This window comes from Aphanomyces astaci, assembly GCF_000520075.1.
Source record: "Aphanomyces astaci strain APO3 unplaced genomic scaffold supercont1.11, whole genome shotgun sequence".
NCBI classification, from domain to species: domain Eukaryota; phylum Oomycota; class Saprolegniomycetes; order Saprolegniales; family Verrucalvaceae; genus Aphanomyces; species Aphanomyces astaci.
Window position 1 is genome coordinate 677,901 of NW_009798274.1, and position 21,824 is coordinate 699,724.

At 52.8% G+C, this 21,824-nt stretch overlaps 11 protein-coding genes across 14 annotated transcripts; 5 read left to right on the plus strand and 6 right to left on the minus strand.

The window, feature by feature from the left end:
• Positions 1-18: 18 nt before the first annotated feature.
• H257_05875 (hypothetical protein) lies at positions 19-2,637 on the plus strand. Of its 3 annotated transcripts, XM_009830882.1 has the most exons (4): positions 19-1,449; positions 1,559-1,982; positions 2,033-2,177; positions 2,256-2,637. In XM_009830882.1, exons 1-4 carry the CDS (start codon positions 39-41, stop codon positions 2,445-2,447), a joined length of 2,172 nt encoding a protein of 723 aa, XP_009829184.1. In that variant the 5' UTR covers positions 19-38; the 3' UTR covers positions 2,448-2,637. The 3 variants fall into 3 exon arrangements, with proteins under 3 accessions (XP_009829184.1, XP_009829186.1, XP_009829185.1); XM_009830884.1 differs by having other exon boundaries at positions 1,559-2,177; XM_009830883.1 differs by having other exon boundaries at positions 2,033-2,637.
• A 468-nt stretch (positions 2,638-3,105) lies between these two features.
• Positions 3,106-4,227, plus strand: H257_05876 (hypothetical protein). Its single transcript, XM_009830885.1, has one exon. The coding sequence runs from the start codon at positions 3,306-3,308 to the stop codon at positions 4,095-4,097; it is 792 nt and encodes a 263-aa protein (XP_009829187.1). The 5' UTR covers positions 3,106-3,305; the 3' UTR covers positions 4,098-4,227.
• Positions 4,228-4,485: 258 nt separating this feature from the next.
• On the minus strand, positions 4,486-5,647 carry H257_05877 (hypothetical protein). Its single transcript, XM_009830886.1, has 3 exons — positions 5,438-5,647; positions 5,206-5,384; positions 4,486-5,126 (listed from the first exon to the last, which is right to left on the minus strand). The coding sequence occupies exons 1-3, from the start codon at positions 5,550-5,552 to the stop codon at positions 4,596-4,598; spliced, it is 825 nt and encodes a 274-aa protein (XP_009829188.1). The 5' UTR covers positions 5,553-5,647; the 3' UTR covers positions 4,486-4,595.
• Positions 5,648-5,967: 320 nt separating this feature from the next.
• H257_05878 (hypothetical protein) lies at positions 5,968-6,528 on the minus strand (the record flags this gene model as incomplete). The annotated part of the gene is made up of 1 exon (XM_009830887.1): positions 5,968-6,528. The coding sequence occupies one exon, from the start codon at positions 6,526-6,528 to the stop codon at positions 5,968-5,970; it is 561 nt and encodes a 186-aa protein (XP_009829189.1).
• Positions 6,529-6,810: 282 nt separating this feature from the next.
• Positions 6,811-8,655, minus strand: H257_05879 (hypothetical protein). The gene is made up of 7 exons (XM_009830888.1): positions 8,415-8,655; positions 8,261-8,364; positions 8,152-8,191; positions 7,946-8,097; positions 7,820-7,890; positions 7,690-7,768; positions 6,811-7,646 (listed from the first exon to the last, which is right to left on the minus strand). The coding sequence occupies exons 1-7, from the start codon at positions 8,629-8,631 to the stop codon at positions 7,470-7,472; spliced, it is 840 nt and encodes a 279-aa protein (XP_009829190.1). The 5' UTR covers positions 8,632-8,655; the 3' UTR covers positions 6,811-7,469.
• Positions 6,822-7,382, plus strand: H257_05880 (hypothetical protein; the record flags this gene model as incomplete). Its single annotated transcript, XM_009830889.1, has 1 exon — positions 6,822-7,382. The coding sequence occupies one exon, from the start codon at positions 6,822-6,824 to the stop codon at positions 7,380-7,382; it is 561 nt and encodes a 186-aa protein (XP_009829191.1).
• Positions 8,656-8,700: 45 nt separating the features above from the next.
• H257_05881 (hypothetical protein) lies at positions 8,701-10,274 on the plus strand. The gene is made up of 2 exons (XM_009830890.1): positions 8,701-9,157; positions 9,203-10,274. Exons 1-2 carry the CDS (start codon positions 8,741-8,743, stop codon positions 10,139-10,141), a joined length of 1,356 nt encoding a protein of 451 aa, XP_009829192.1. The 5' UTR covers positions 8,701-8,740; the 3' UTR covers positions 10,142-10,274.
• Positions 10,275-10,647: 373 nt separating this feature from the next.
• Positions 10,648-12,913, plus strand: H257_05882 (hypothetical protein). The gene has a single exon (XM_009830891.1). It carries the CDS (start codon positions 10,682-10,684, stop codon positions 11,966-11,968), a length of 1,287 nt encoding a protein of 428 aa, XP_009829193.1. The 5' UTR covers positions 10,648-10,681; the 3' UTR covers positions 11,969-12,913.
• On the minus strand, positions 10,650-12,915 carry H257_05883 (hypothetical protein; the record flags this gene model as incomplete). The annotated part of the gene is made up of 1 exon (XM_009830892.1): positions 10,650-12,915. The coding sequence occupies one exon, from the start codon at positions 12,913-12,915 to the stop codon at positions 12,100-12,102; it is 816 nt and encodes a 271-aa protein (XP_009829194.1). The 3' UTR covers positions 10,650-12,099.
• A 58-nt stretch (positions 12,916-12,973) lies between these two features.
• Positions 12,974-17,160, minus strand: H257_05884 (hypothetical protein). The gene is made up of 6 exons (XM_009830893.1): positions 17,117-17,160; positions 16,974-17,067; positions 16,758-16,913; positions 13,618-14,331; positions 13,411-13,554; positions 12,974-13,365 (listed from the first exon to the last, which is right to left on the minus strand). The coding sequence occupies exons 2-6, from the start codon at positions 17,064-17,066 to the stop codon at positions 13,030-13,032; spliced, it is 1,443 nt and encodes a 480-aa protein (XP_009829195.1). The 5' UTR covers position 17,067; positions 17,117-17,160; the 3' UTR covers positions 12,974-13,029.
• Positions 17,161-20,187: 3,027 nt separating this feature from the next.
• Positions 20,188-21,721, minus strand: H257_05885. 2 transcript variants are annotated; one of them, XM_009830894.1, is made up of 6 exons: positions 21,527-21,721; positions 21,316-21,471; positions 20,910-21,267; positions 20,675-20,814; positions 20,532-20,594; positions 20,188-20,453 (listed from the first exon to the last, which is right to left on the minus strand). In XM_009830894.1, the coding sequence occupies exons 1-6, from the start codon at positions 21,608-21,610 to the stop codon at positions 20,238-20,240; spliced, it is 1,017 nt and encodes a 338-aa protein (XP_009829196.1). In that variant the 5' UTR covers positions 21,611-21,721; the 3' UTR covers positions 20,188-20,237. The 2 variants fall into 2 exon arrangements, with proteins under 2 accessions (XP_009829196.1, XP_009829197.1); XM_009830895.1 differs by having other exon boundaries at positions 20,661-20,814.
• Between the last annotated feature and the right edge of the window lie 103 nt (positions 21,722-21,824).

The following is a 21,824-nucleotide window of genomic DNA, read 5'->3' on the forward strand; positions in this document are numbered from 1 at the left end:
ACATCGAACATATCGACTGAAGATCTCATCTTCGAACCATGGCAACAAGCCGACGACATGTCATGGTGCTGCTCGCGATGTGCCTCCTCGTCTTATTGCATGTGAAAGATGCGACAGGGCAGAAGATCAAAACTGGCGGCTTGACGCAGCCGGCAAGTCACACTCCCAGCGCCACGCCGCCGCTGGATTCGCCCGAAATGCTGGCTGGAGTTGCCGCCAATGACAAACCATCCACGGAGCTCAAAGCAAGCCTTCGGTCTGGCCAAGATGTCCATACCAGTTCTTTTGATGTCGCAACTTCGATTGTGACAACACGCGTTCCGTCGTTGCTTTTCGATGATCCTCTCGACGACGGAGACCAATTCGAATTCGACGACATCGACTTGGACGACGAGGCCGCCGCCGACACTGCCGACGGCGACAGCGGCAGGACGGCGTGGTGCACAGACATTGGACTCACGTTCGAGCTGGACTTCCACTCGGCGTTCGCCGACCTGCGCGGGTTTGGCCACAACTTTAACCAGCGCCTGACGAGCGACCTCGACGACGCATACTCCATCTTGTTTCGCGACTTGAGTCCGTCCCAGTTCGCCGCCGGAAAGCCGTTCGTCGTGTTCTCAGCATGTTCGCCTTCCACTTCCGCCACACCGACCAACACGTCGTGGCTCACGGCGTTTCGCTTGAGCTTCCGCCCGTTTCTGGAGACTCAGGGCACCACGTTGCTCCAAGCGTCGTCCGGCCAAGCGGGTGCTTTAAGCGATCTTGTCGTGTACGAAGCGCCCCTGGATGACGAGTCCGTCGGGGCCGCCAAAGTCGTCGTCTGGCCCACCGCCGCGACCATCTCACTCGTGCCAGCCGATTCCAACGGCGTGCCGACGATTCAGTTGGCGCTGCGCGTGCAAAACACTGGCGCGCTGCCCGTCCGCGTGTTCCAAGTGGTCTGTCACGACGTCCGTGGCTTCCGCGACACTGTCCTGTCGATCTCCCCCACTTTCGTGGTGGCTCCAACGTCAGACAAGTTGCTATCACTCAATGGCCCCCTCGTTCCATCGTCGTTTTCTCGCAAAGACGAGCATGCAGAAGCGCCCATGCGGCTGCATGTGGTGCAGAGCTCTGGGGCGTTCATCGACGTCGGCGTGGTCGCGACCGTCGTCCATATGCCGTCGGCTTCCCACAACACCAACGGCAAGCATGACGATGATGATGTAGTCAACGAAGAGTGGCTTCACATCGGGACGACTGCCGCCGTCCCCCGCGGCGCGTCCGTCCGCCACTCTGCCAAGGACCACTCGTCACCTCTCGACACTTCTTCGTCCCAGAAAACGCGAATGGACACGTCGAGTCCGTCGGCCGACGTCCGGCCGATTCGAATCGTCGGCAGCGATGCTGCCACTGCCGCATCAAATGAAGAGCTTCCCCTCTCGGCGTTTCCATCTTCGTCTTGGAAAGGTGCCAACAACATCCAAACGCCATCCCGTTCATATATATGTGTGTGTTCGTCTGCGACGACGTTTATCGTTATATCAAGTAACAATCCCTTGACATGCAGAGTGTGTAGCGGCGTCGACGGTGTTGTTAGTCGGAGTGTTTGGCTACACGGCGTTCTTTGTGTACGGCAAACTTCGGCACCGCGGCGGCAGGTCGTCGATCGGGTTCAAGCAACAGAAAACGGCGGCGGCGCGGGGCCATCCGCGGCACGCAAAGGACAAGGAGTGCGAAATGATGCTGCGGACCTCGAACGACGACGAACCACCGAGCAGCCCCCGTGACGACCGTCCGTCCAAAGCATCGGCACCTCCTCCAATCCAACTCAACCAGTCATGGGGGCGACTACCGCCGCCGTCTACCACCGCCGCGCCTCCGCTCCAACCGCAAGCCATGCGCCCTGTCGTCGAGGTGGCGGCCTACCAACTGCAGCTGGATGCGACTGTGCGGCTGCACCCGAAGCGGTTCGAGTCGCTGTGGGAAGAAAGCGTCGAGCGGTATGTTTCGTAGTTATTGGTGTCATCCTCACATGCACGTTACATTGTAGCAAGGCGTGGACGCAATCCGCCGACGATAGCGGCATGTTGCCGCCCACGGGGGTGGTCATCCAAGTGCTGGAAAGCCAGGGCATATTGTGTATGGCCAGTGGTTCGGTCGCCAAAGTCGAAAAGTATCTGTTTTATGCGTTCGAGGTACTAGTACCTGTATAGTTTGCATGGCTATATAGAGAGCGATATATGACGGCGCCATCGTGGAACTGGTGTGGTTAGGTGGCAGCAGGTCAGTTTGTGTTTGTGGAAATGGTGGCCAACCCCGTGTCGTTGGAGATCGCCACGAGTGTGCGATGCCACCGCGATGTGGCGGCGACGGCGGTGGACGCTGTAGCGGCGCTGGTACATGCCCTCGTTGAAGCCATGTTGGACTCTATGAGGACCCGAAGGAGTGGTGGTGGCGGTGCATGAGAAGGCTCGTGGTGGTGGTGTCATCGGCTGTTTGCTTGTCAACAACTCCCCATCCCATGCACTCACTGTACATGCATTGCCCATGTGCAGTAAGATGATCGGTACAGTTCAGCGGCAAACCTCAACTTGTTTTCAGCCAATCAAAACGTAGTTGTTGAATTATAGCCAATCAAGAAATAGATCTTTGATATTTCATTTTGTTTTCGTCCAATCATAGGTAGGGCATGTCACATGCGACGACTCTGGACCGACTTCAACTACTATTATACATACTGGGATGGAGGCTGCTGTGGGCTCTGAATGCTTTTGGCTGTACAGCGATATTCTACTACAAAGTGACTTGAAACGAAAGCGATGGTATGTCAAGCGCGAGATTTCACGCGTTTCGGTCGTGTGTATCCATAACTTGAGCGTCGTCTATTGGGACAGGATTTGACTGGCGGTGAGAAATCGGACAAAAATCGTAAAAAAACTGCCGAAATCTCAAAAAAGAGTATTTTGGCCCCATGTTTGTACTGTAACTACCGTTATTCTCGCGACACAATTCTTCTCGTGCTTCTTCGGCCGAAATTAAATTGGCATGTGGAGACGCCTCACTTGAGCTTAGTATGGAGGATAGATAATATCCAAATAATATTATATTGCACACAGTCAATTGGCCGACATCCAATGCTCAACTTCTCGAATCATTTTGGAACTCCACCCCTGTCGGGACGTCTACAAGGCAGTGACGGGTGAAGGCAACTGACGACAACTACCACAGCAACATCATAACCACCAGCCACGTGACAGAGCCAGGACGACCGAGCGACTGCACCACCTCCATCATCTGCCCTCCACTGCCAGCAGCACGATCTTATGCAAACTTCGTCGTCTACACAGCAGTCCACCGATGGCGATGACCGAGGCCGCGCGATTGTCCAAACCCTGTCGGTAGTACTTGAAGGCATGGTCCATCCCGCAGACTCGATTCCCGTGGGGTACCTACGACGAACAAAATTTGAAGCGTTTCGGGCGCCACAAATCTCCATCCTCGACTACCTCGTCAGGATTCACACATATGCCTCATGCAGCCCCGAATGCTTTGTCCTGGCGCTGGTGTACATCGACCGACTGCATCAGATGCAAGGCTTCGTCATGACCGACCTGAATGTCCATCGCGTGATCATCACGAGCATCGTCCTTGCCGCCAAGTTTTTCGACGACCACTACTTCAACAATGCGTATTATGCCAAAGTCGGAGGCGTCCCGTGCACGGAAATGAACGAGCTGGAAGTGGAGTTCCTCCTCTTGACCAACTTCACCCTGCACGTGTCCACCGACACGTACACACGGTACTACAACGAGCTGGCCAACCACTACATGTTCTCGGCCCAAGGCAGCGCGGACATCAAACACTTTGTCAAGCCCGACGCCAGCGGACTGCTCGTGTACGTGACCGAAGACGTGAGTGCGATCCTGGACCAGGACATGTGCGGCGATGGCGCCGTGGCGTCGACCGCCAGCTGTTCGAGTCTCGGGTCGAGTGTCGGGTCGAGCTCTGGCGGAAGTAGCTTTGGCGGCAGGACAAACTGCAAAAAGCGGTCAAGGTCGACCACGTCGGGCCAAAAGCGGCGGAGTGTCGTGGCCCCGTTAGGTGTGAATGCGTGACGTCGTGCCGCCGCCGTATTCCTTTGTACCAATAAGTAGTCAATAATAATAGTCCCATAGAGTAGATGATTGCACTTTGCCCTCGTACCTACCTACTGTACCTAATCACACAATATAACCAAATACCAACTGTACAGTGTACAGTACTTACTGTACACTTCATCATGTTGTCAGCATCTGATGTTACTGCCATGTCCGCTTAACGCGATTCGCATTGGCATGTTGCGGTTGGTGTACACTGTACAGTACAGTCGTCCTGGACGTCCTTGCGATATGGAATCCACAGAGCATCCGACCTCATACGTTAGATGGCTGCCACATATAGGCAATTGCACCAGTACATACCCCTGCCAGCCACTTGTACATGGTCGAGTTCGGTTAAGAGTAACCGCATACGAGGTAAACTAGTATTTATCAACGAGCAGAGGAATGATTGAGATGTTGTCTGTGTACACATGTACTTACTTCGAAGTAACTAACTACCGTCTTGGCTCAGTCTCAAACTCGGCGCCAGAACGTGCCGTCTGAGACACCGTACTGGAACTTGCGATCGTGTTCGCGGATCAGAAACGGGTACTGCGTCCGGTCCACGAGGGTAAAGTGGGGCGCCAGCAGTCGTTGGATTTCCGCAAACGAGTCGACGGCCGTGCCATCTGCAAGCACCGTGCCGCCAATCCAATGCTCCTTGGGCGTATACTCTTCCAGCCACGAATATGGGCTGATCAGCGCCAAGAGGCCGTTCGGACGCACGAGAGACGGCAATGCGTCCAGAAATTGCTTGGGTTGGGGCAGCCGGCAGAGCAAGTTCGACGCAAACACCAAGTCAAACGAGCCCAGTGCCGTAGTGTCCAAGTTGCACGCGTCGCCTTGTGTAAACGTAACTTTGGACCGATCGATGTCGGCGGCGACCTTGGCCAAGCGGGTCTGCTTCACGTCGCCCTGAATCAACGCTTCGTACTCGGCCGACCCGGTGGCCTTGATGCCGTTCGCCACCTCGATAAAGTGGTGCGAGAAATCAATGCCCACCACCTATATCAAGCGAACATGGAAAGTCGATGGTCACCATCTACCCTCTGGAAAGAGAGCGACGTGGAGCCGGAGTGTCTACCTCGTCAAAGTGACGGGCCAATTCAAACGACGATCGACCAACGGCGCATCCGACCTCCAACGCGCGTTGGCGACGATGTTCCTTCGGGAGATGAGTCACGGAATCCTGCACACATCGAGGAAGGAATTGCAGTGCGTCTGCCGGGGTAAACGAATACGGCACGACTTCGCTGGAGTCCCCTACGAAGTTGATCAGCGTTGGTGGAGGATATGACAGCGAAGGGGGAATGTACCGAAGTGGAACTGAAGATACTCGTGAGCCGCACGATCCGACTCATACACGGTAGAGCCGCTGGCTGTGGTGCTTCGCGTGGACATCTGACGAAGCTTGGACGTGACTCGTAGCATGCTACAGAGAGAATGGACGGCGGGAAGTGATTGCGACCTCCACACCGATGACAAAGCAAGCTTAACGTTACAGTAAAAACACAAAACCTTCGTCCGACTTCCTCAAAAGGATATTTTAAACCAATCCAAATGAACAATTTTGGCGACACGTCAAACTTGTGAAATTATATTTCGAACCGCAACTACAGGCGTAACCTAACTAACCCCTGGCCCCCCTTACGATTTTTACCATCCGTTTGCGTTGGCCGCGCGCCAAGCCGGCTACAAGGACACCGCCGGAGGAAAGATGGACGACATCACGGTCGTGGCGGCGCTCGTCCAGGAGTAGAGTTCAGAAAAAGTCGATTATGTATATTAATACAAGCTTGTAATGCAACAACGATGTCGCCCATTGTGGTTCAGTCGGCCAAACACCTCAAACCCATCCGAAGAGCACGACAGACGCGACGACGGTGGTGGTTGGAAGCCAATGGCCTGCCGCCCAAGACGTTGTCGTTGCCAAGGGCGCAGCTGTCGCGGTGTCGTCGCTAGTCGCCGTGGTCACTGGAACGGACACCGGCTCGATCGTAGTGGTTGTGGGCGGCTGGCACGAGGCCACCACGCGGCGGATCATAAAGTCGAGTGACACAGGAGCACTGTTCGGCACCGCCACGGTGCAATTGGGCAAGTCCAGTGCCACGAGCGAGTTGAGGGCGGTCGTGCACGTGGGCTGCATACACAACGCCTGCGTCTGCTCGGCCGTGGGGTACGACACGGGGGGAACCAGCGGGTATTTGCTGTCGGTCGTGCAGTTTTGAATGTCTGCCAAGTACGGCAGAAACACCAGCGCAACAGTGGGGTAGTCGCAAGGCTTGTTGCCTTCCAAGAGGTTCAGAATGGGGGGTTGAGTGTCCACAATCATGTTGTCGTTTTGTCGTTGGGACGTTGCGACAGACATCAACAACACGAGCAGCGCGGATTGAAGGAAGATGGACATGTCGAATGTAGAGAGCGAAATGTAAAGTGAGAGAAAAAGGTGGCAACGTACTCAGGGGTAAAGGAACGCTGCACTGTTACTGACAGTGCTCTACTGACAGTCCATTCTGGCAGTTCGACTGCGAGGGGGGATGTTCTTGTGCAGCCACCCGACACAAGGGCCAATAGTTGGTGAAGCCGTCTGCGACACCGTGGTGTGGTCATTCGGAGAAAGGAACACAGGACTGTCAGGAATCCGTCGACCTGAGGACATATCTTTTTCTCTCACTTTACATTTCGCTCTCTACATTCGACATGTCCATCTTCCTTCAATCCGCGCTGCTCGTGTTGTTGATGTCTGTCGCAACGTCCCAACGACAAAACGACAACATGATTGTGGACACTCAACCCCCCATGCTGAACCTCTTGGAAGGCAACAAGCCTTGCGACTACCCCACTGTCGCGCTGGTGTTTCTGCCGTACTTGGCAGACATTCAAAACTGCACGACCGACAGCAAATACCCGCTGGTTCCCCCCGTGTCGTACCCCACGGCCGAGCAGACGCAGGCGTTGTGTACGCAGCCCACGTGCACGACCGCCCTCAACTCGCTCGTGGCACTGGACTTGCCCAATTGCACCGTGGCGGTGCCGAACAGTGCTCCTGTGTCACTCGACTTTATGATCCGCCGCGTGGTGGCCTCGTGCCAGCCGCCCACAACCACTACGATCGAGCCGGTGTCCGTTCCAGTGACCACGGCGACTAGCGACGACACCGCGACAGCTGCGCCCTTGGCAACGACAACGTCTTGGGCGGCAGGCCATTGGCTTCCAACCACCACCGTCGTCGCGTCTGTCGTGCTCTTCGGATGGGTTTGAGGTGTTTGGCCGACTGAACCACAATGGGCGACATCGTTGTTGCATTACAAGCTTGTATTAATATACATAATCGACTTTTTCTGAACTCTACTCCTGGACGAGCGCCGCCACGACCGTGATGTCGTCCATCTTTCCTCCGGCGGTGTCCTTGTAGCCGGCTTGGCGTGCGGCCAACGCAAACGGCGTGAGCCGGGTATGCGATTTCGCCACGTCATGGGCGACGTCCCCCACTGTCGTCGCCATAAAGGCCATGGCTTGTACCGCCTAAGCAGCGTTAGGATATACGACACCAACTGCGACAACGTACGTCGTGGCCTTGCACGAGGCTTTCAGCAGAAATGAGGTTCAACAGCTCGAGAAGGTGGGGCGTCGACAAGTTGTCAAAGCTACAGCAGCCATGTCAAATTTCAAACCGATTGATGACGAGAACGACGTACAGGCCGTCCGTGGCCACCAACACGAGATCGTTGGGCTGCGCGGGTAGCGTCTGGACGTCGCCGTGCTCGGGCTACAAGCAGGAGTTCTGTTAGAACCAGGAAACGTCTGTGTCTAGAACTACGGACAGTGTCGCGGCTACCCATGCCGAGCTGGAATGGACAGTTGAAATAGTGACATTGGGACGGCGACGCATACAATAGCGACCATTTATTGTCTCCCTGCTGCCGACACATGAGGAACCCAGAATCGCCCACGTTGATTGTGCTTAATGACGTGCCTACGGTGTGCATTCGTGATTGGCGCCATGACATCAATCAACACAGCATCGTACCATTCAAGTGCACGACACACGCCGTGGAACTGCCTGGTACCTACTCGTGTATCACGTATAGCGTTATATTATGAGGAACCTTGTGAACAGGAAGAGTCTGTGTTCGTACGTTGGTTGCACGGTAGGCTTCGGTTAGTCGATCCTTGGGATTCGTCAACGTGCTGGATTCACACGCAGCCATGAGCATGCGAGAATAAGCGCCAGAATCAATGCCTGCGGAGAGTACTTGGCATGAACATAATTGCGCACTGATGGATACGTACCCTTTCGAGCCCATCCGCCAACGCCGTCGGCCACACCCAGTGCCGTTGGTGTGCAAAACGCAGAGTCTTCGCCCTGTTTCTTCTCTGGATGCGGCAACGACACCATGCCAGACACGAAACTCCAGTTGCTAAAGCGTGACCGAGCGCCGCCCCACGACACTCCCCATCGCCGCGTTAGTTGCGACGTTGTCGCCACCGCTTGTGCGTGCCGCAACATGATTGAATTTGGGTGCCAGCAAACACTATCCGGAATGTCCCAATCTATCCGGACGCCTCAAACGCCTGAAAACTTGCCGCAGTTGGGTCTTCAGTGGTGGTGAGACTCGATGTCGTTAACGGATGAGATCAAGTTGGCGAGCCAGCTGACGGCGACGACGTCCGAGATCCCGTTTGACTTGTCCGATGCCATCGAGAAGCGCGATCCGACGTCACTGAGCGATGCCATCTCGGCTAACTACGTGAATGACGAGACGGACGACGAGCACCAATGGGGCCAGACCATTCTGTTCCTCGAGGAAGCGTTGGCGATTGCCAAGCACAAGCACGAAGCCGCGGCGCGATCCAAGGGAGCCGACATCAGCAACTCGGCTTTGGTCACGCTGAACAAGGTGCCGTCGATTGTGCCCAAAGGCAAGGCCCTCGACATCGTGTTTGGCGAAGCCGACCTGGTGATCCAAGGCAAGGATTTCAACATTTCAACGCCGTACACCAACATTGACGTCGTGCTCAAGCTACCTCAATACGTACGTGGTCTCCCTGCACCCATCCTTTCTCATACTCGGGTGTAGGAAGCGGTGGCCAAGCTCACAGTGCACACGTACCAGTTTGTGCTGCGCCTGAAAACCCCGCTAACTCATCGCAAGAACCGCTTGTCGTACTTGTCGTTTGTGATCGGCAGTTTTGCCCAACAGAGCGACGCGAACGTGGTTTTCCACGGCGACGAGGCCAAAGAGGACTTTGCCGACAAGAAGCTCCACCAGGTGGCCGAGATGCTGCTGCAGTCGCTCACGTCCACGACGGTGATCAAAACGTATCCGGAACTCGGCGGCAAGCGGTACGTGAGCACGACGGGCGCGCCGTTCGTCAAGTGTTACCGGCGCACCACACCCGGCATCCTCTTCTTCCTCCCCCAGGGGCTGTGCTTTGTGAACCCGCCCGTGTTTCTCAGCCGGCAAGAGATCGACTCGATCTCGTGGAGCCGCGAGACGTCGGAAGCTCTGCGGACGTTCGACGTGACTGTGGAAATGGTCGACGGCCAACGGTACGAGTTTTCGATGCTCGAAAAGGAAGAAATCCCAAGCATCACTGAGTTTGTGGGATTTTTCAAAACGTTGCGCGACGAAGACGATGGGATTGCACCTGAAGACAATGACGATGACGATGACGAGGTTGCCCCTAAAGAGGAAGAAGAAGAAGAAACGAAAGATGACGACAGCGAGGACGAAAACGGTGACGAAAACGAACCACCGAAAAAAAAGGCCAAAACTGGTGCGACAAAGGGCAAATTGAGCATAAAGTCCAAAAAGCAGCCTGCCAAAGCGAAACCGGTTCAAGTTGACGATGACGACGAAGATGCTGACTCGAATTACGAGCAAGATGACGACGACGACGGGGAAAGCGAAGAAGATGAGTGGGCAGGGAGCGAAAGCTGCAGCGACCAAGCGATGGACAGCGACGACGACGACGGTGGCAACAACGATGCCGGAAGCGACGACGACTCGGATTAAAACGGAATGACAAAGTACATGTAAATGTGGTGCTCGACGGACGATGCAAAATGGTAGGGCAATCTCGTGACGTGGCGCGATGCTGTGCCTGGCCGAGTGCTATCTATGGGTTTAGTTGTGACTTGCAATTGACTGTGAGTAGTATGGTATTCTTGCTGGCAAGGGCAGACAGAGCACACGGTGCATCCGTGACATGTTTTTTGTGTATGCCAGTTGTGTACCTAAGTACAGGGAGGAGATACGTGGATATCTCGCATCGTCCAATGGCCATCAAGTACACTTTGAAGTGCTGGCATGATGCCCGTCTTATGTCGACCAATCAAAGGACGGAGAAATGGAAATGCAACCAATCAAATCGCTCTCCGAGATTCGTGCATAAAGTGTCGAAGATGTCAGGTCCAGCGTATAAATTGTGACAGGTTTCATGAATTGAAGAAATGGCTGTCTTTTTTACGTATACAAATACCAAGTACAAGGGGATGTTGACCCAAACAGACACCAACTCACACCACTTTCAAACGCGCTGCACAGCCGACGACGATGGCGGCGACGGGCGACGTCCGATACCAAGGGATGCTGTGGCTCGCATGTTCCTTCCTAGTGATCCTCTTCCTCGACAGCATCCAAGAAGTCACACTGCTCCAGAAGATTGTCCTTGTCGTGTGGTGCTTCCTCGGCAAAGTGTACCTCCACGACCTGAACGCGGTGGCGGTCACGCCTGCCAAGTCCCCGTACCCGCTGCATTCCCCACGTCGCCGGTCGTCACAGAAAGGGCCGTCAAAGCAGCAGGTCAAGGCGAGTCCCATTGCCGCTCCGATGCCGCTAAGCATGAGCAAATCGGTCTCGCTCGGGTCGTTGAACACGCTGAACCCCCCACCGGACGACCACCCCACCACCATCAAGCGGTCGCAGACTTCCTCGTCGTTGACCCCTTTGAATCCTGAACCCATGAGCATGCTTGAGCATTTGCAAGAGCCGTTCAGTCCCCGTACCGACTCGGAAACCGGCTCGTCACCAAAATCCGACGGCGACTTCCTCGTCGGAGACGACGACGCGTCGCGCTTGGACACGTTTAAGTCCATGTTGAATCTCGCCGATTCCGTCGGGTTGCCGTACACGGACGAGTACCTTCTCAGCGTCATGGACGTCCCTGGTCGCGCGCTGCAATACGCGGCCGACAAGCTCAACCGCATCATCGCGTGGCGCAACGAGTACAAGGCCCACACGATCACCCCCGACGAAGTCGCGTCGCAATTCCAAAACTGCTCCATGTACTGGTTCGGCTACGATTTCCACAACCGACCCATCTTGTGGCTGCGTCCAAAGAAGAAGGACTACGCCAACATGGACAACGACCTTGAAATCCGAGCCAACGTGTACATCCTGGAGCTAGCAATCAAGAGGTTCATGCCACCGGGCGTCACTTGCTTCACGCTCATTTTGGACTGCAAGGACGTCGGGTACCGGGAAGTGGACATCAGCTTGACCAAGAACCTCGTGCAAGTCACGACGGGCAACTACCCCGACCGCATCGGATGCATTGGCGTCGGCCCCCTCACGATGCTGGTCAAGACCCTGACGCGCATCTTCTCGCCGCTTCTGCCGCCGCGGCTGCGCGACAAGGCCAGGTTCATGGACAACCCGCTGGCCACGCTCTCCGAAGTCATGCCACTCGACGTCATCCCGACCTTTATGGGCGGCACCAACCCCCATTTCCTCAACGCTGACGACGAAGCCGGCCGCTTTGACTATGACTTTATGGTGTCGGAAATGCAAAGGCGTATGCGTGCGATCGTCATGACAGGAGAACCCACACCCCCCTTGTAGTGTTCAGTACCGAGCCATCCTTGTACAGTTAGACCCTTTTATCATTATGCTGCGACTGCAAAACCAATAGAAATCACACGAGTCGTCGTGTATGATGTATACATACTATAAAGGATGAGAGGTTGACACATCTACGTGTACGCCGCGCGGTGCCGCTGCATGTGGTGTGCGATCCACCCAAGAGTGTCATGAGCCTGCCGCGTCTTTGCCTCGAGCGCGTCGAGCTGTGCGGCCCACCTGCGATCCTGCAGCCGACTGATGTGTCGAGCGACGAACGTGAACAAGGAGCGGTGATGAGGAAGCACATCGTTGTCATCATCCGCTGCCCCGACTGCTGCCGATAACGACGACATGGTGCTAAGAAGAGTTTGGATTCGAACGCGGTCGATAATGGCAGCTGGAATGCACATGGAGGTGGTGGCTTGTCGGCGACTGATCGGTTGAGGGGCAAGTGGTTCCATTTGGAGGCGGTGAAGAAGACTCATGGGCACGAGGATGGACTGTGATGTCGATGCGTTCAGGGTGTCCCCGCTGCAGCAAGGTTCGGTCGATAGTTTCTGCATTTTCGAGGCCACGAACGATTGCAGGTTCATCGTGCAGGCTGCTGCTGTATGTTGAGACGTAGGATCGTGTATCGCAGACGAGGACTTTTCTGATAGTTCTTCCACGTTGGTTGGTCGGTCGTCACAGGTACCGACAATAGTAATCACTGGGGTAGACGAAGGTTGTGATGTTGCATGGGGGTTGACTTCTCTTGGTTCGCGCAGAGGCGACGGTGGCGGTTCGAAGCTCTCGTCAGCATATTCTTCTTCCGATGATTCGACTTCAAACTTGTCCGAGCCATATTCATCTCCACCTTCTACTTCCCTTGGGGCTGCATCTACCGGCACATGCGACGCACACGCGACTGCATCGTCGTCGCTCTCGAACGATTCGCCGTCGTCCATGATCCAAAAAATGAAACGGCGTCGGAAAAGTCATTAGAGATTTTGTTATAATACAATTAGTTGTGTTATATAAAGTTATTACAATGTTCTCAATTCCTGCAATACTGGTAAAAGCTACTGGTGCGGCGGCGGCACTGCTCCCACTTCGGCTACACTAAACTCCGAGGTCGTGTTCGTCCCGGTGCTGACATCTGCCACAACCTTCACAGAGACATCGTCTCCAGAGATACCATGTGTGGCAGTCGCCGACGACAGAGCAGCAGCAGGCAGCATAAGCGCCACCGGCGGCCTTGAGATGTCGGTCATTTCGGTGCCGGCGTCTTGCATCGCCAAAAAGTCTGTTGAGTTGGTCCGCGACGACATGACGACGCTCTGTGTCGAGTAGAACACGCCTCCCACCGACGACGACCGCGACAGCAGCTGGGCCGGGTTGGCTGCAGGGCAAAACTCCTAGCATTTCATGGTGATCAACTAAACCAACTAAGCACATCATACCGGCTCCAACACACGAAAGCTGTTGGTAAACGAGCCCGAGTTGCGACGCTGCAGGTCCACCCGGCTGGTCTGGAGGTTGAACTCACCCACCGTGTCCGTCGACGGCGGCGGCGGCGGCGCTGCGGGCTCTGCCGGCGCGCCCGCCTAGCCCATCAAATAAATCATCAGGCAAAAAGCAGCATATACTTTTAACGGATGCAATCGTACGTCATGTGCCATGTCCCGGGAAGAGAGCACGATGACGCCGGCAATCGTGATGAGCACCCCGATAGGAAAGACAATCCACTGAGTCATGGTGAAGTCTTTGAACTCTTCAAAGTAGACGGCGCCGCCAATCACGGAGAACGTGATGAAGAAGCACTGGAACACCGGCACAATGTACAGTGCGTCAAAGTACTTGAGTCCGAGCGAGAGGCAGTGGGTTTCCAGGGAGATGGTGATCACCAGCGCCACGATGATGACGTATGTGAGGAACTTGTCAAACTGGTTGTCGCCCCGCAGTGTCTGCTTGAGCAGCTCGCCCGAACTCTTGGCAAACATGACCGACTGCGCGCCAAACACCCCCGCGAGCCCCGCGTACGTCAGCGGATGGAGCTTCAGCACCGCCTTGTACTCGAGCGACGCCGGACCCTTCTTCTTGAGCACGAGCTCGGCGCGCTTGAGCATGCCGATCAACACCCACACGACCGCGATGATCACGATCAAGTAGATGAGCATGTCCCAGCGGTAGTACAGGTGGATAAGGATCTCCAACGTGTACTCGACGTTTTCGTGGGAGCCGTAGATCGTTACGACTACCGCCCCAATGCAGATGAGGACTGTTCCAATCAGGTCGTTCCGTGTGAGCTTCTCCTTGAGCCAGTAGTGCGCAAAGAAAATGTTGCACACCAACGTGAACGCGCCGATGGGCATGATGATACTCTGTCATTGGATGAGTCATGGGGTCGAAGAAGAAGGAGAAGGAGGCGGCGGACACACACCTGCGCGGCAAACGACAGCGCTGCGAAATCCGCGATGGATCCAAGCCCGACGCCGAAGAACCCGAGCCACCACCTCCACTGCGTGTTGTACGGTTTGCGTTCGTGGTCTGGGAGATGCTGCTGCAGCATGAACGAATACTTTTGGATGTTCAGGCCCTACAACATGCACACGTGAACAAGATGCACCTGGCAAGTTGGGCGGCGCGTACAAAGTTCGAGACGGTGGACCCGATCAAGCAAATGGCGATACCAATGAACAAGTTGGTGGAGCTCACACGATGCTCCTCTTCATTGGGAGGCATGTTCCTACACACAATCACGTTATAGACGACATGCCCGAACGTCGCAGGCGCTTACCGCGGTAGAGGGTTGCGGCCACAGACGCAACCAATACAGTAATGGCAACTGCCATCGCAATCCAAACGGAGATATTTGATTGGCTGGTTTCTACGTCCCTTGTGTATAAATAGACCGAGAACTCCAACTTCGACGCGCCCTCAATGCGATGTCACGCCGACATGTTCGACATGGGGCGTCATGGCGTCCAGAAGTCCACGCGCGGCTGCAGCTTACACAGCGACGTCCACGCCAGACCAAGATGCGAACCCGTTACGCGTATGCGCGGGGCCGCTCGCACTGGTTTAAAACATGTCACCACAGGGTAATTCTTCCAGTGGGGCGATATTGTGAAATATCGGGTCCTATTGTAACTGTCCCGAATTCGGCGAGGGTAAAATGGGCAGTTTCACTTTTCGACCTAGCAGCTATTACTAGTAACTACTAGTATTAGTGAGTCCCGTCGTAGAACACATACAGTGCGATATTGTAGTACACATTGCACTTCTGCAGCAAACCCAAGAGTGCTAAGGTCCCTGTGGTGCACGAGCAGCTCACTTCAACAAAAACGTGCGATACAGTTCCTCACAGCATCGCGTGCATAATCCAATATAAGCACAAGTCGAGCAAATACTTGGGCGTCTATAAAGCCACCGCAATACACTATACAAGTATAGTACACTACCGGTATGTACTACACGTACAACGAACGGGTTCAAGTGTGTATGCAATGTCCTAATAGTAATGATCTTAGACTATACCGTGGCCTACGGCTTGCTGTGCTTGAGTCACGGTCGGGTCTACGGCCACGACTGGCGCGCCGCACTCTGCCGCCGGATGCATGTCCACAGACGCGATTTGTCCTACTGACGCTGGCCTTGAGATATCGGCCATTTCCGTGTCTTGCATCGCCGAAAAGTCTGTTGAATTGCCTCGTGATGACATGACGACGCTCTGGGTCGAGTAGAACACGCCCCCCACTGACGACGACCGTGACAGCAGCTGGGCCGGGTTGGCCGCAGGGCAAAACTCCTAGCATTCCATCGTGACCAACTAAAGCCAACTAACTAAACCAACTAAGCACTCCATACCGGCTCCAACACTCGAAAGCTGCTGGTAAACGAGCCCGAGTTGCAACGATGCAGTTCGCTGCGGGCTGGCGGGAGGTGGATGTCTGCCATGCTGCTGTCGGTGAACGACGCCGGCGCGCCCGCCTATAAACGAGTGAGAACCGCATGCGACAACGTTCCGGCCAACACGTACATCATGCTCCATATCCCGGGAAGAGAGCACGACGACGCCGGCAATCGTGATGAGCACCCCGATAGGAAAGACAATCCACTGAGTCATGGTGAAGTCTTTGAACTCTTCAAAGTAGACGGCGCCGCCAATCACGGAGAACGTGATGAAGAAGCACTGGAACACTGGCACAATGTACAGTGCGTCAAAGTACTTGAGTCCGAGCGAGAGGCAGTGGGTTTGCAGCGAGATGGCGAGCACCAGCGCCACGATGATGACGTACGTGAGGAACTTGTCAAACTGGTTGTCGCCCTTGACCGACTGCTTGATGAGCTCGCCCGTGCTTTTGGCAAACATAACCGACTGCGCGCCGAACGTGCCCGCGAGCCCCGCGTACGACAGCGGATGGATCTTGAGCACCATTTTGTACTCGTTGGACATGGGACCTTTCGTTTTGAGCACGGTCTCGGCGCGCTTGAGCATGCCAATCAACACCCACACGACCACGAGGAGCACGATCAAGTAGACGAGCATGTCCCAGCGGTAGTACAGGTGGATAAGGACCTCCAACGTGTACTCGGTGTTCTCGTGGGCGCCAAACATGGTCACGAGCACCGCCCCAATGCAGATGAGGACTGTTCCAATCAGGTCGTTCCGTGTGAGCTTCTCCTTGAGCCAGTAGTGCGCAAAGAAGATGTTGCACACCAACGTAAACGCGCCGACGGGCATGATGATACTCTGTCATTGGATGAGTCATATAATAGGCGACGAAGGGGTGTGTGGAGGACACACCTGCGCGGCAAACGACAGCGCGGCAAAGTCCGCGACGGACCCAATCCCGACGCCGGCAAACCCAAGCCACCATCGCCATTGCGTGTTGTACGGTTTACGTTCGTGGTCTGGAAGATGCTGTTGCAGCATGAAGGAGTACTTCTGAATGTTCAAGCCCTACGCATCACATACGTGCACGATGAACTCGATGGAACGGCGCCGAAGGCAACGACGTACAAAGTTGGAGATCGTAGACCCGATCAAGCAGATGCCGATACCGATGAATAGGTTCGACGTGTTCACGTAGGTGTCATGTTCGCCGTCCTTCATCCTGCAATATTTCCATGAGCCAAGAATGAGGAATTGCGCGGCAGTTCTACCTCTCGGCGGCAATAATGGTCTGGCAGCGTCGTGTGCAGGCAGAGTTTGGACTGCGCAAATTATAAAAACTATTTCCAAATTATTATAATCTTATTGGCTGGCTTTCACATGGATATTGAAATTTCTTTCAATAAATGTCGCACGTAATTATAAAACCCTGCGTGTTTCCGGAGATAATGTATCCGAGGAACAATAATTTATTTGATGTCAGTCTTATTATCCCACTGCATTGTAATTACAAATGATCGGATAATGCCATTTTCGGATCGTATAGCTTGCCATTTGTATGAACCTCTGGTTCGTAGCACCTTCTTTTGTCATGAATACCCAAATGTACCGCTTTTTGCGAGAAATGAACCCGTTGGCAGGCGGTTGAAACGGCCAGCGATCCGGAACGTACCGCCATCATTCATGGATGGATATGGCAAGAACTCGAAGGACGTTGTAGCGCTAGGTACATGCAGATATGGAGAGGCTATTGCCCTACCTAGCTGCATCTACAAGGTCGTTGCCAGGGAGACAGATCAATGTACACAACGACTTGCGGTCGAAAGTATCATGATGTCGTTACAAACGTGAGGTTGGCTTCTTCAAGCCAGGGGCGGGAAAATGATATTCGACTGATTTTGCACATGGGAATATTCCAATGCAAGGGTCCAATAATTCTATTGGAATACTGATATGTTTGTGAGAATTTCTGACTGGAAATTTAATTGGCTGAAAATTCCAGTCGTCTCACTGGATCCTTTCATTGGAATATTCCCATGTTCAAAATCACTCCAAGTTACTTAGAGTCATTTGGCGAATGGGACATGCAAGGAGGAGAACTTATATACTAACGTTACTTACTATTATTTATGGTAGGACACCTTGTATTCTTACTTGACACAGAATAAATAGTTCTTTCACCCAGTCGGACTTATTTATTGACAGAGAATAAGTCAACAATAACCTCTCAATATCGATGGTTATCACGTCTTCGCAGAATGAATACTACTATGTACGGTCATGTAAAGCCTGGAGGGTGCCGAAATTACCAAAAAACAGCGAACCTCAAATGATTTGGAAGCATACCAAGCAGCTCGATCGCACTAGCTCTTAGCATACCTGATAGACACACTTGGGGTTGAGGACATTCGATTGGCCTTTCGACAAGACGCGACAACCGGCATGGTGCAGTGAGACTTGAGCTCAAAACTGTTCGGTAATTTTAATGGACTGTGAATTGCGAGAAATTTTAAAAACCAATTAACTTAATAATAAAACATGCTTCAAGACAATATGAAGGTAGGAATAATTTATGATCAATCTTGTTACCTAACCTAGAAAGTACCTGACTTTGACATCGAATATCTCTCTGACGGCTTGTCTACGAGCAATGAAATGAATGTAGATATTGCAAACTTAGTTGCAGGCTATCGTTCAAAGCTAGAAATATGGCGATTGCAACATTGTACCATGAGTGAATGAGTCCTCAAAGTAGCAATAAACGCAAAAATAACCTACTTTGTAAGTAAATACCTCGATAAATATAGCTCGTAGCGACCTCTATGATACGTCATTATGTAGATATAATACTTGTGCACACGTGGATTGAGTCTCGGGCTGGTCGGTTTACATTGGCTCATGTTGTGTGGCTTTGAAAGTGGCTGTCTCAAATATAACATCCAAGTTAACCAACTTTGTTAACCATGTTTGCTTCCAAAGATAACATTACATCACATCGTTTTGATGTGTTGTTTTTAAATATTCTATTCACGCCATGATAAATATAATGAAACGGATTCTTCTATCGAAGAAAAGTACACTTCCATGGAACACGGTTGAAGACCAAATTACCAGCGCAGATGCGGCGACGAAAGTTTCTGTCAACCAGGTGAAGTAAGAACTCATCCGATCGTGGACACATTGCGATTATAGGCATCAGCTCCATCGAGTTCGCTCTAATATGACCATTTCCCTCACCTTCCTGTAATTTCTGAAAAATGGTTCACAATCAAATCAGGAAATGAAAAGGGGCTAACGTTAGTAGAGGTAAAATATTATTTTTGAGGTAAACTATTGTTTAGAGGTTTTGCTATAATATATCAGAGGTTTGGTTAACCTGCGCATTATCCGGTACAAAATAGCTTATCTGGGTATGAGACCACTTATCCGGTCATGTTCTATTGTCACTCTGGCCTCCATACCATACGTTTTGTCATTAGTAATATATTTATTTCTTAAGGCCGACTCTGGATGCCACAGAAATTTTGATGTCAAATAATATTCTGGCAGGGAATTCCCATTTCAAATGGGAGGTGACAAATTATTTTCAAAATGTTTTGATATGACCTCTGGAAGCCATCACGGAATGAAAACTATCGATAGAATAACATGTAGGTATACTGTACTAACATAACGTTAGTAGGTAAAAAATGGACAGGTGCAGTTCCAATCTTTTTCTATCAGAAAATAGTGAAAACTCGACGTATTATGTTGCTTTATATAGGTAGCCAAACACACAAAAGCTGTCGTTTGAAAAATTGTCATAATATTTCTGAAAAGTTGCAAAAAGGGATGTTTTGTGAAAAAAGTTGTGGCAGACAGAGTGGCCCTAATAAGGCACATCACAAAACTACTTTGTGTCCTTGGCGTCCTCCAGCGAACAACTTCACTTTGACCAGGTCCGTCCTTTCAGAATAAATAACTCCATATATTGTGCTTTCGAGTGAAATTTCGTGGTTCAAATTTAAATCGATTTGATTGGCTACTTCAGAAAAAATTATTAACCAATCAAAACAATCTAAATGAAATTCAACCAATCAGATCGCGGTTTGGCCCCTCCCCAAATTCGTATCAAATCGCAATGAATGCATACTTCACTCTTGTCGAGAATGTGTTTTTCCCACCTCTGCTTCGACCTTCAATGTGGTAGACGACGTTGCCAGTGGATTGGAGCTAACGTTACCAATGGGACTACAGCGGTGGATTTCGTTCATTTCTACGTCACCGACCGAGTTGTCGGAGGTCGGGCCCTCCACCAACGTACAGCATGTTGTCATTGTGAGGGTCTTCACTCCATGTGCCCTTCGGACAAAGGCGGCGATCGAAGCAGGACGACGACGCGCAGCAATTTTATTATCCCAATTGCTGGCTATATCCTACTTGTCCGAGCTTCGGCAGCAGTGGTTGCCGTACGTCGCGGCGGTTCATATCTCGCTTGGACAAGACGGCGACGCCGCAGATGGTCACAACCACCCCACACGGAAAGCCCAGCCACTGCATTAGGCCAAAGCTCTTGAACTCTTCAAAGTACACAGCACCGCCGAGGACTGAAAACGTGATGAAAAAGCACTAGCTCCCCAGCAAAACCCCATTCATCACGATCACGTTTACGATGCCAATATCCAGAATGACAGAGGTCCTACATACCGTGAAGACTGGCACGATGTACAGCGCGTCAAAGCTCTTCAAGCCCAGGGAAAGCAAATGCGTCTAGTGACACGCAATCACGTCACCATGATGTTATTAGCACACATGCAAAGTGATGACAATACTCACTTTGCATGGGTTACCTGCATGGTGATGGTCCCAGCCAGACACGCCAAGATGATATAGCTAGGGACTTTGTCGAATTGGTTGAGTCCGTGTGCTGTTTGCTTGATGAGTTCGCCCGTGCTTTTGGCAAACATGACCGACTGCGCCCCCCACACCCCTACGAACAAGCAAATGAACGAGCGAACGAGCGATGTGACGAATGGACGATCGGTTCAATAACGTCATGTGGGTAAGTAGATAAGTAGGTAATACCTGCGAGCCCCGAATACGCCAGCGGGTGGATCTTGCGGAACGTTTTGTACTCGTCCGAGAGGTTGCCGTGGACTCGAAGCGCGTCTTCGGATCGAACCAGCGCCGTGAAGAGACCGATCAGCACTGCGCAGACGGCACAGGCGTACACGAGCATGTCCCATCGGTAGTACAGCGCCAGGAGCTCGTCCAACGTGTGACTCGTGCTCGAGTGAGACCCAAACACAGTCACCATGATCGCTCCAATGCAAATGAGCATCGTCCCGATGAGGTCGTTGCGGCCAAGGCGTTCGCGAAGCCAGTAGTGCGCAAAGAAGATGTTGGCGACCAAAGTGAACGCGCCCACGGGTGCAATGACACTCTATCTCGTCAACGTGATAAGATATGCGACGTGGAAGATGTAGGAAACCTGCGCGGCGTATGTGAGCGCGGCAAAGTCGGCGATGGATCCGACCGCGACGCCAAACAGACCCAGCCACCATCGCCATTGGGTATTGTACGGCTTTCGGTCGTGTTCTGGCTGTCGTTCCTGCAGCATGAACGAGTATTTTTGGATGTTCAGGCCCTGTGCACACAGATTGAGACTTAGGAATGATGAGCGAAGGCAAGTCTCGACGTACAAAGTTGGAGATGGTCGTGCCGACCAAGCACATGGCGATTCCCGTCACGAGGTCATACTCTTGGCCTGACAACACTGTGCCCATACTGCTGCTTTCGTGGCTGCTCGTGTGTACGGAGGCGTCTCGCGTCGTGATGTGGCGAAGGGACCCCTCGTGTCCTTCCTAGGCTGTTGTTGCCAATTCTGCCGAGGCAGGTTTGCGATGACGAGAGGGTAGACATGTCATACAATAGTCAAGTATATTGTTGTAATATGTTAGAAGTAGGAGTTCATTTGGTCTGCGCCACGGTGGTCTTGAC